Source organism: Osmerus eperlanus, chromosome 3, assembly GCF_963692335.1.
Source record: "Osmerus eperlanus chromosome 3, fOsmEpe2.1, whole genome shotgun sequence".
In the NCBI taxonomy this organism is placed as follows: Eukaryota; Metazoa; Chordata; class Actinopteri; order Osmeriformes; family Osmeridae; genus Osmerus; species Osmerus eperlanus.
The window spans coordinates 19,560,894-19,573,405 of record NC_085020.1 but is presented as its reverse complement, the minus strand read 5'-3'; the positions used below and the strand labels follow the sequence as shown (position 1 = coordinate 19,573,405).

The 12,512-nt window shown below is 38.2% G+C and overlaps 2 protein-coding genes across 2 annotated transcripts; both read left to right on the top strand.

The window, feature by feature from the left end:
- The first annotated feature begins 495 nt into the window (after positions 1–495).
- Positions 496–1,428, top strand: LOC134017015 (olfactory receptor 10J4-like). Its single transcript, XM_062456261.1, has one exon. It carries the CDS (start codon positions 496–498, stop codon positions 1,426–1,428), a length of 933 nt encoding a protein of 310 aa, XP_062312245.1.
- Positions 1,429–9,742: 8,314 nt separating this feature from the next.
- Positions 9,743–10,678, top strand: LOC134016918 (olfactory receptor 10J5-like). The gene has a single exon (XM_062456162.1). The coding sequence runs from the start codon at positions 9,743–9,745 to the stop codon at positions 10,676–10,678; it is 936 nt and encodes a 311-aa protein (XP_062312146.1).
- The last annotated feature ends 1,834 nt before the right edge of the window (positions 10,679–12,512 follow it).

Below are 12,512 nucleotides of genomic sequence, written 5' to 3'. Positions count from 1 at the left end.
TTCTGATCTAACTGTTATAACATTTACACTTTTACAAAGGAAGTGTATTGAGCAAGGCCTCCTAGATAATGAAGAATACAAATAAAACACAGCTTTAAAATAGACAATTGAAGGATCATTATCTGATGTGTTCTGTATTGGTATAGTAACTATCTGGATAAACATAGTATTTGACCGTTGGAAGGAGATACTAATTCAGATTCACAATAAAACCCCATAGTAATCCAACCATCTTCTATTGATGAGCACTATATTCCATCTGGGATATATTCCACCTCGCCCACTAGATGAACTACATAAAAAGACGTGCCAAGCGTGAGTACACTAGCACTAACACTAGTAGTAGTCATCTGAACGTGAATCATCTAAAGTGGTAAGCTCATTCATTCATTGTTCATTTTCCAAACACAATATTTTGTGGTCCTCACTTTTTTTTTTTACAGCATCATCACCAGTTTTTCTCACCAAGGTTTTCCTCTACTAAACATCAATGACATGGAGAATGGAACTTCTCCATTTTATTTCAACTTCATCATGTTTGAGGACCAAGGACTCTACAGATATCTTTACTTTTGTATGTGCTTGCCTTTGTACATTGCTATAATCACATCAAATATTATTATAATAATTGTAGTTTCTCTTGAGGAAACATTGCATAAACCCATGTATTTTTTAATTTCATGTCTCTCAATCAATTCTCTTTATGGTTCTGTTGCTTTCTTCCCAAGATTCATGATGGATCTTCTTTCTGACATTCATCTAATTTCCCGTCCTGCTTGTTTCACGCAAATATTTGTCATTTACACGTATGCATCATATGAATTTAGCATTCTGGGGATCATGGCTTATGACAGATATGTTGCAATATGTCAACCGTTACATTACCATAACAATGTCACTTTAAAGATCCGTCAGTTAATAGCCTTTGCCTGGATCTATCCTTTGTTCACTCTAGGATTAATTGTGTACCTTTCTGTCAAGCTACCATTGTGTGACAACAGAATAGCAAGAGTGTTTTGCTCTAATTGGGCTGTGGTTCGATTGTCATGTGTGGACACAAGACTGAACAATGCTATAGGAATGTTAGTGACTATTATTTCAATATTTCTACCATTGGTCTTTGTTTTGTATACTTACTTAAGAATTCTATTAGTTTGTCGGAAAAGTTCCACAGAGTATAGAGGAAAAGCATTACAAACCTGTTTACCTCACATTGTTACATTTGTTAACTATTCAATCACCACATTCTGTGAAATTACTCTGAGTCGTTATGAACCTAATGAACTGAATCCTTTCATAATTGTAATTTTGTCATTGGAGTTTGTAGTTATTCCTCCCATTTTGAATCCTCTTATTTATGGTTTGAAGTTGCCAGAAATTAGAAAACAAATTTTTCAATTGTTGTCATTTCAGAAAATGGTCTCTTAAATATAATATATAATAATATATATTAATATATATATATATAATATAATATGTTATACTTTATAACTGCATTTCCATTACTTTCAATTATTTAGTTACATGAAGTTCAATTATCTTTTCAAAATATGTTCCTTTAAATGAAAGATGTTTGTTGCATATCTTAACTGTCTGTTAAGACACAGACAAAGCAAAGCAGAACCTAAATTAGATTCCTGTCTCCTTCTTGTTTGGATGGCTTTCATTTCCAGATCTGATTATATAACTCAGGAAAGGATTCATTAAGGATACATTAAGTAAGATGGTGAAAGGAACAAGAGATGTAATTTTACAGCACAGGTTTAACGTGATAAATTATCTTTGCTATTACGTAAGATTAGGTTTAATCTTGGGTATTATTCTAGTATTAAGACCAAACCTAACATTTGTATAGCGAATAAAAGGGGCTGTTTTCCAGTACATTGCAGATAGCGTGGTCTTAAGTATCTTAATAGTAACAGGTTTACACAGTATGGATTGTGTGCTGGTTACTGTTACCGTCGTCATGACCATCTTCAACAAAAATACTCCATGACCATGTGCATCTTTCTTTGTAAATTGTGTATTACTGGACTTTGGGACTGTTAGTTCTACTGTCACATTCGCCTGCTATCTCTTCTGCACTTTCTGTGTCAGCCTGTCGTAATAAACTCTTCTGTGTGCACTGACAATTATTTGTTATCAGTGACGGCATATGACAGGCATGTGGCAATATGTAAACCACTCGTAAATCACTCTGTTATGACTAAACAGTGGATGGCACAGTAGGTCTGTTTTTCCTGGATTACTATTTTTAATGTTATATATCAGAATATATTTATTATTAGCGAAATGTACAATCTGCACAAAAATTGGCCTAGGTTATACAGCAAAAAATAGCAGAGTAAAGTCAAAGTAAAGACAATGTGGAATAAATAACAATTAAGTAACAACAATAAAATAGGAACGCATATGATAAGTTAACAAATCATGATTCACTGCTTGACATTGCACAGTCCTGGCATGACGACAGGTCCAAAGTAAGGGGTAATATTGTCATGGTCTTAAGGGGAAAAATAATTCAGAAGTGAGTCGCGTGTCAAGGGTTTGCCACTATCCTACTAGCCCACTTCCTGGTTCTAGCATCATGCAGAACACCATAGGCTCATGTTCTAGGCCTGTGAGCCGGATCGCTGTTGACACAATACATTCCAGTCTGTGTTTTGAGTGGGCAGAGGATGTAGAGGACATAACTCAGGCACTGAGTTATGTCTCAGCCCAGCCCCACAAAACAGGTACACTACCTACGGCATAACATGCTAACTCGGCATAGTGATATTGTCCTACAGCATAACATGCTAACTCAGTATTGTAATGCTGTAGTACATTTACATTTATGCATTTATCAGACGCTTTTATCCAAAGCGACTTCCAAGAAAGAGTTTTACAAAAGTGCATAGGTCACTGATCATAACAACGAGATAGCCCCAAACATTGCAGGTAGCCAAACATGAAGCATACATTGTGAAACCAAATAAGTCCCAAAGGGAAGAACAATAAGAGCATGTAGTTAGACAAGTTACAATTAAACAGCAAGAACCTCAAAAAGTGCAAGAGTGTACCTGTGAAAAAAAAGAAAAAGCAAGCAACAATAATATATTTCACAGCGAGTACAATAATTTTAAGACAGTTTCAACAACAAGAGCAACAAGTCTCTCAATAAGAGTCATTGTGAATGTGTTCCTGGAGGAAACTAACATACAGCATAACATGTTGCAGAACTGTTTGTGTAAATGTTTGGCGTTGTAACATCATGTTTTTTAAAACGTTTTTTTGTTATTCTACTTGTTTACCAGACAGTCCTGGGACTTCAGATGCAAAGCATCACACAAATCTCCCTGTTCTCCTTTTGTTGTTTATGCAAGGACATTACTTGAAATCTGAGAAGTAGACTTTCCGCCGTCTTGTACAAACAATATTGTATGAGACAAAACAATATTTGTTTCATAAGGTTGTATTACTTATTGCATTTCCATATCATATCACTATGTTGTCACATTTGGTATAAAACGTTTATGTATATTTTCCCTTGTAAATAAGGGAAAGCTAAAATAAAGTATCTCTAAATTTGTGTCCATATTACAATTTATGCGTTGGCCAATCCAACTGTATTACATCCTCTCCATCCATAAGGTACAGATGAATATGTTGTTAAATAAAGAACTTTCTTATGCCCAATTTACTTGCTATAATACCGTCTTAGGATACACAACCATCACCTTCTAAGCTCTTATAGAACGTACAGTACTGTGCAAAAGTCTTCCACACAAGATTTTTTACATTAAACATTTTTTTTAATATATATTTTGCCTTCTGTATTTGTGTGGCAGTATAAAAGTGCTTTATTGAGAAACTTTTGTTTAGTTTTTTCATTTAGTTATTTTCTTAGAGCATTTTCGCGTAACTTTTTGTTCCTTCATTTGTGCCTTAGGTTTGGTTGGGCTGAAAATGACCCGGGTGTTGTTCTATGCGCCCTTATGCACCCTGTGAAATAATCCTGGAATAAAGCGAGAGGTTTTCTCCCTTTTATGGTATACTCATGAATATATAGATGAGCTGATTTACATGATTTACATTTACAATAACACCGGTTATTTATTTGAATGAAACACAGTCAGGAAAATGAAATAACGTTAGCCCCATTGCCAATAAACTAAATCATCACACATTCTACCTATGCTAGATATCGGGGACTTTAGCATTGCTAATAACTGTTTGCGACAAAATCATACCAGAGCCCTTCTACGGAGAGCCTGTCCACTCCCTATTAAGCCCCATTGTACCGAATTTGGTTGCAGTTCCACCAGAGTTCCACTGTGGGTGATTGCAGGCAGGTGAAAAATGAATGGGAGTCTATGGAGCTAGACAGATAAATGTGTCTCTTTCGTCTGATTGTCTATGACTATGAAAAGTGTCAGCATTCCCTGTACAGCCCTGCATTTACGACCGTAGTCCATTTTCAATTTCCTTGAAAAACTTACAAACTTTCGTCTTTGTAATTCCTGTGGAAGTACACAGAGCAGCGCGCAGCTAAACTATTGTCTGAGATCTATATCCCTTGCCCCTTGGTCTTGACCAAGCCCCCACCCCTCGCTCCTCGGCTAGAGGCAAAGGCCCCGGTACATGTTGGTGAATTTCCAATTAGGTACCCGGCTCCCACAATAACCCACAATATTGTTATGGCTATGCAACGTTATGTCAGTTAACACCACAATGATGGTATTAGCGATAACAGTAAGCTAGTAATAATATAGCAACACTCATCATCATCATAATAGAAACATATATATATATATTTAACTTAGCTTGCTTTGGCGAGCTAGAGCAACAACAGAGCCAGGTATTAAACTTTACAGTTTATTTAATTTGACACGATAGGCCTACTAGGCAGTCATACTAAAAACAGGAAGCAAAAATAACAATTTATGTTGTGAATTCCATCCAGGGACAGACTGGGAGAAAAAAAAGGCCCTGGACTTTGATCCAGACCGGCCCACCAGAACCGGCCCCTGTATACACCACCACAGCTGCCCTGCTAATGCATGCACATTATGTGTTTGATGTGATGCTAGTTAGGGAGTTCCACACTTAATGAAATTTTTTTTTTGAATGGGGTCACCATCTTTAAAGAGCTCATTGGCTTGGTCAAGTTATATGTCTGGTCTTGACAGATATATAATATAGTCGTACAGTCTGACAACTGATATCCTACAGTGTGACATGGCCTACAATGGGGATCATGTTCGTACAGTCTGACAAACAACAGTTGCAAAGGATTATAAAAAATTGCACAATGTGCACCCAACATATTATGTTAATGTCGTACACTAATTATGATTCATGACTATGCACTATTAGTTGAGATGTTATTGTTGAACCATGCCAGTAAACTGACCAAACTCAAGGTTACATTAGCTCAGGTGCTTCGCTAGACCCCCTACTGGGGCAGTTTAACCGAAAACACAAACTGATGCGTGCCCGCAGACAGTGGCGGCGCCAGATAATTTTTCATGCAGGTGCTGAGGGGGTGCTAGATCATTGACAGGGGGAGCTGCGCAATTATATATATATTATATATTATATAAATACTATCAGGGCCAGAGTGGGACCCATTTTCAGCCCGCGAGTGTAATGGCCAAAACCAGCCCATCCCCACCAGGGGCCGAGGCATACGTTTAACATTCGGGGCATAACCCAAATTTAGGACCTAGTCAAGGTTTTGATGTGAGCTGAAATCGGAACTTCACATTAATGCGAGCACGCAAAAGATATTTTGCATTAATTTCAGTGCAAAATAGGTTTTTGAGCTTTATGTAATATAAACATTAAGTTGGACTCTTTGTTATATTTTCTCGAAATTACAACCCAAATTTTTACCTGAAAGATTTGGGGCTTTTGAGAAAACATATTTTTCCCACACTTGCAGGAACCTAGATTTCTGAAGTGACAGATCTTTCTTTTTTTACCTGTCTTTTTCAGTTCCTCCTGGCATCTTTTTCCCATCCATTTTATTATTTTGACATCATCTTAATCTTGCAAACTCCCTCCACAACAATAAATGAAGGTTTAGGGTCTTGGTACACGCACCTGTGTTTGAGAAAGAGAGCATGCGCGACAACTGAAAACGGCACTTTTTAATGCACGGTCTGATCATGCGTTTATTTAGATTAAAACCTAGTGTAGCCTATTAGCTTACTTATCAGTCACACAGTAACAAACTTAACACAAATAGTTTTATTCGGTGTGTGAAAAAACAAAGACAAAGCAGGCGATCTGCTGGCACAATTTATGAGCGGCAGAGCGGGCAGACCGGGAATTCTCCCGATTTTCCCGATGGCCACTCCTGGTCTGAATACTATTACTAAATGAGCAATATTTTAGGGGGTGCTATCGGGGTGCTTTTGTCTTTCTTGGGGTGCTGAAGCACCTGCTAGCCCCTCCCTAGCGCCGCCCATGCATACACCTCAAACTAGCTGACGTTATTGCTAATGTTAGCACACTCAAATATGTTTTAACTTAGGTGCAAGCTAAATTGAGATGTTACTGTTAAACATTATCTATGCATTTTACAAGTAACTGACGCCAGCTAGCTGTTACTTTACATTCTATGATGCTTTTATATTCGATTTATCGAATAGTTTTTAAATGAGTGATAAAGGTGGAGAGCTCCTTGGCTAAACCAGGCTAAGAAACGCAAGGTAGCTACGTGGGGCTGAAAAATTAAGAGACAAAAAGACATCACCTTCTCTAGACAAGATTTTACCAATTGAAAAACGGCTTGTAAAATGGGGGGGGGGGGGGGGGGGGGGCCTTGAGCCTTGTTGCCCAGGGCACAGAAAATTGTTAATCCGGCCCTGCGCGGCACAGACCCGCAGTAGCGGACTGGCCATCGGGAGCACCGGGAGAAAAATAACGATGGAAAACCAGGCTAAGAAACGTAAGGGTGGGGCTGACAAAAATACATCACCTTCACTGGACAAGGTTTTACCAACTGAAAAACAGCTATGTTTTTTTACACAAAGCTCCAAAAATATTTTGCGCTCAAATAAAGGCCAAAACATTTGCGCGCTCGCATTAACTATTGAACTCCCGAACTAGCATCACATCAAACTCAGAATGTGCATGCATTAGTAGGTTAGCTGTGGTGGCGTATACGGGGGCCGGTTCTGGCGGGCCGGTCTGGATCAGAAAAGTTTGAGAACCCCTGATGTAGCTAGAACACTTGTATTAGAGACAGTTGTACTACCAACGCACACCTAATTGATAGCCAATGAGAAAGGGAGTTGCCGCACTCACAGACAAACAAAGAATAGACAAGGTCAGCGGTAGTAAATGAAACCTGCGTTTTTAGCTGCATGATTCATTTGTCACAATGCCAGCAACGAAGTTGTCTATGGCTGCACTGCAGCTACAATTCACGAAATCTCTCTTACTAATTAAACGCCGCCCTCGAATAAACGCTGCACCAAAAATTAACCTTATTTAATAAATGCTGCGGCGTTTAATCGAAGAAATACGGTATATATTTAACTTAACTTGCTCTGGCGAGGATGCACCAGGACAGAGCCAAGTATTAAAGTTTACAGTTTATTTAATCTGACACAATACTAGGTAGTCATACTAAAAACAGGAAGCAAAAAGAACAACATATGTTGTGAGTGCCATCTACAATAGGCCTATATAAATAAAATAAAAACAAGTCAAAGGAATACTTTACAGTAGGCATACTGCTAGTATTGCTTGTCATAAAGTTCACATCATGTATCTGCTTCTTGATCGGACTTGCCAGTTCTGCCATTCTGCCAGTTTTCTGATTCCACTGCAATGCCTTAGCTCACAACTGGTTGTGGCAAAGTATGACGTGTATAGCTGGTTGCAAGTAGTGATGGGTCGTTCGCGAACGATCCGGCTCTAAGAGCCGGCTCTTGAAGGTGAACGTCGGGAGCTGGCTCGCATATCTGAAGAGCCGACTCTATTTTTAATAGATTAATACAGCCTATAAAAACTAAATGATTATGAAATAATGAATTTTAATTGTATTTAAAATAATTGACTAATTCGAAGAACAACAAAAAAATACTTGTAGGCTTAAAGGCGCACACGATCATCCTCACATTCTGTTCCTGTCAATCCTGCATGAGGGAGGGCCGAGCCAACTCACACACAGTCAGAGAGTAGTCAAAACTCGGAGGAGAGCCATGACAAATCAATGCATTTTTAAAGATATGTGTTTACGGTCGAGTATGATTTCATTTAATAATTTAATTCAAATTGTTTTCACACCTATCATAGTCAAATTCATAGTTAAAACATGTATTTTTTAAAGAGCCGTTCGGGAGCCAAAAGAGCCGGCTCTTTTTAGTGAGCTGAGCCATACGAGCCGGCTCATGAAAAAGAGCCGGAATGCCCATCACTACTTGCAAGCGTGCACGAGCCTCAATGCTCGGAGCATGGCGAGCCACTGTTCTGCGCATGATCGGACAACTTTGTCTCACTGCGCCACTGAGCACTTTCCATAGAAATAAATGGGGCCACCAAGAGCTCATTGGCTTGGTCAAGTTATACGTTTATGGTCTTGACTGTCGTACAGTCTGACAACTGAGATCCTACAGTGTGACATGGCTTACAGCCGGGATCATGTTCCTACAGTCTGACAAGCAACAGTTGCAAAGGACTGTTACAAATTGCACAGTGTGCACCCAACATACTTTTATGTTGTAGTTTAATTATGACTTATGACGCATTATTGTAGTTGAGATGTTATTGTTGAACCATGCCTGCCATAAAAAACGGTTGACTTGAGTGTTCTAGATCCATCCACCTTGTGCTTCTGTGGCAGGGAGTAAACTTTCTAATTTGACTGACCGAACTCAAAGTTACATTAGCTCAGGTGTGTCGCTAGACCCTTTTTAATGGTGCAGATTAACCCAAAACAACACACGCAAAATTCCATTTCCGTGCGCTCTTCTGTGCTTGCCATAATAGCCACTGCAGCGCGCACACAAAAGTCCAGGTGTCGGCACGCAAGTCAGAATCGAGGTAGGCTAAGAAAACCTAAGAAGGTTTCTAAACAATAGTGATTATATTATTAATAGCCATTAATAGTTATTACTATTAATGATTATTAATAGTAATAATCATCTTATTTTGACTCAAACATAAAAATGACATGAGTATTAACATGAGCATCCAATGTATTATGTTACATTAAAAAAAAAATCTTTTTGATGTCCCTACCAAAGCTGATATAAAACATATGTCCCTGAACTGTAAGTATAATGAGTAGGGGCCTGTTCCCCCGTAGAGCTTTCTGTCTAGCAACGCGTCTGCATTAACTCCATCCAACAGGGACAGCAGAGTACAAACACATCTTATTCAGGCTATGTCATGCTAAACAGCTCATTGAACTTAATAATCTAAATGGAAATCACTGATTGGACACCTTCAATCCCAGAACAACCCGCTCATATGTTTATACGATGAGAAAGAGACACTGGCCTTCACAAGGGGGAGAACATTTGATGAAACTACACAGCAGACTTAATATGCACTATACTGTATGGACACTATAGTGTATTTCTAGAAAACTGTTCAGTTTAATTTAGCTTGGGATATCTTATTTAGTCATATTATTTAGTGTAAATAAGACTATCAAGGTTTGTAACAGTGACAGAGATGCCAAGGTATATTTTATTTTACTTTTAGTAAAAACTAAAAACATTCAGTTTGGTGCTCCCTTGTAATGGAAAATGTGACATCTGTAATAGAGTTTACTCTATCTGGGTTCAGTGAGATATTGGATTACAAACTAACGTTCTTCTGTCTCACTTTACTGTTTTACTGTGTTATTATTATGGTAAATGTTGTTGTCATTGTTATTATTACCATGGATAGAAACCTCCATGAGCCAATGTATATTTTCCTGTGTAGTTTGTGTGTAAATGGACTTTTTGGAACTGCAGGATTTTACCCCAAATTTCTTTTGGATCTATTGTCTCATCACCAGGTCATCTCTTATACAGGATGCATAATTCAAATTTTTGTAATATACTCTTCTCTGTGCATTGACATTTGTCTGTTATCAGTGATGGCATATGACAGGTATGTAGCGATCTGTAGACCACTGGAGTATCACTCTGTTATGACCAGGCAGAGGGTCGCTCAGTTAGTCTCCTTCTCTTGGCTTGCTCCTTTAGGTCTTATATCTGCTGGTTTAATATCTTCTTTCAGATTGAGGTTGTGTGGCTCACACATACAGAAACTGTATTGTGCTACTTGGTTGGTTGTTAAGCTGTCCTGTGCTCCGACCAGTTGGATGACTTCAGCCATACCAACCAACGTAGTTGCATATGTGACCATATTATTCTATATTTTTCTTGGTATTTTCATTGTTTGCACTTATGTACAGTTGATCAGATCATGTTTGGTGTCCTTGGAGAACAGAGGAAAGTTCATAAGAACTTGTATTCCACATTTAATGGCATTATTCAATGTCGTCATTGCTGCTCTATTTGATGTCATGTTTATGCGATATGGCTCCTCAGATTTACCACAAAGTCTTCAGAATTTCTTGTCTACAGAAATGATTATAGTTCCTCCAATAGTAAACCCTGTCATGTATGGTATTACACTGACTAAAATTCGTAACAAAATACTTCCATCATGTTTGAAAAGGTAAAGACAGATTTGTTAATGGCATCAAAATATAAGGTTAGGTAAATATGAAGAAACTGGATTCAACACTCGGAAGTATGTCATAGAACAAACATTGCAAAGTTGTAGCATTGATGTTGGGGTTGACTGTTGTATGAAATCCATAATTTTGACGTTCAATTGTGCTTTGCCTCACATAAAAAAACAGGACGCTAAACACAGTTAAGCACTGCTTACCGCATAAAGTAAAGTCAGCACTTATAAGATTATAAATATTCTTATAAGAAAACGAAGAGGTTTTAAGACAACAACGTTGAATGTTATTCTATCATGATTTATTACACAGCCTTGCTCGAGTTGAAATGTGCTTACATCATGGAGGTCTGTTCCCTTAATTATGTTGAAAACACGTGACAGAGGAAGATATGATGGATGGAAAAGAGAATTGTGTCATTTGTCATTGCATTTTAATGTAACCCTGCAAGTCTGAAACATGAACATTCCCAAATTCATAGCCTTACTTTATATTTGTCATTAATATCAATGTCATAGTACCTGTACTCATAGGCGATTTTACCACGGGTGCAGGCCAGGGGATGAATTTGCATCCTCTACTGTTGGGATGAAAAAAATTACTTTTTCAAATTAATGTTAAAAAACGTGTTTTTAGAACATTTTAAAGTCATGTCAGAGTTGTATGTTCTATCATGGTTTGTTGTACTCTAATGATTATTTAAATTTTTAAGATCTAGTATTAATTTTGAGCATGTTTTTGTAAGCAAAAAAATGTATTCACTACCTTTTGCACACCCAATTTTAAAACCTAGAATCGCCTGTCTGTACTTACTCCACGAAGTGGTCTGAGTTTGCAGGATTTAATCCAACAACATTTTCTTTACATGATGGTTTGTCTTTTTCCAACTCTTTTTGATAAACTGACTATTTCTCCTTGTTTGCCAGATGTTCCTGAGACTTCAGATGCAAAGTATCCCACAAATATAAGTAAGGGATTATGCCCAACAAGGTGTTCATTATCAGGAAAGGACAACGGGGAGGCCAGAATGGTTGCCTCCTGGAGTTCAGTATTTCCTGATAATCGACACCTTGAAGGGCAGTATCCCTCTTATACCATGATCACTTGACAAAGAAAGAAAAAAGTACTAACATTCATTTGTATTTTCATGTGTTGTGCAATAGACATCTAAAGCTTTTCACAAGCCATAAAGCCAGCGTACATTTTTCTAGTCCGCTCTGCTAATGTAACCTTTTGGCTCAGCTATGAGCCAGAAAGCTAACATTATGCTAGCAAGATTGAAAAGCAAAAACATTACGTATGGTTGACAAACGGTAAATATAATTTGACAGTCGGTTTATCAATACTAGCTAGCAATCCTCTATACTTGGTATGAATGTGTGACCTTTGGGAGATTGTGTCTGAATATGTACTTGCGGTGGGAAATGAGGGACGCAACACTGTGGCTGAACACAAAGGCCTCAAGAGAGGCAGGTTTATTGGAAGAGCTCAGGCGGTCAGGCGTTGCGCTGCAGGGGGACAAGGGTTTACCAACGGTCCTTGGCAGTCGAGTCTCATCGGTAGAATACTATGAAAACAATAAATTAGTTAAAAATGAATGTGTGTAATGGTTCGCTTCTTATGCTCTAGGGATCTGGAATGGGACTTCAGTGACAACCGGTAGACTTCACAATATTAAGTACCATGAATTTATTACGTACAGCTAAAAAACAGCAGCAGATCGTAGGTCTAGTGTCCCAATACAGCATATGCTCCGTAAGCCAGTTCACATACACCACGGTGAAATAAGCACTGCAAAACACCCGTTTTACGTGTTAACACGACA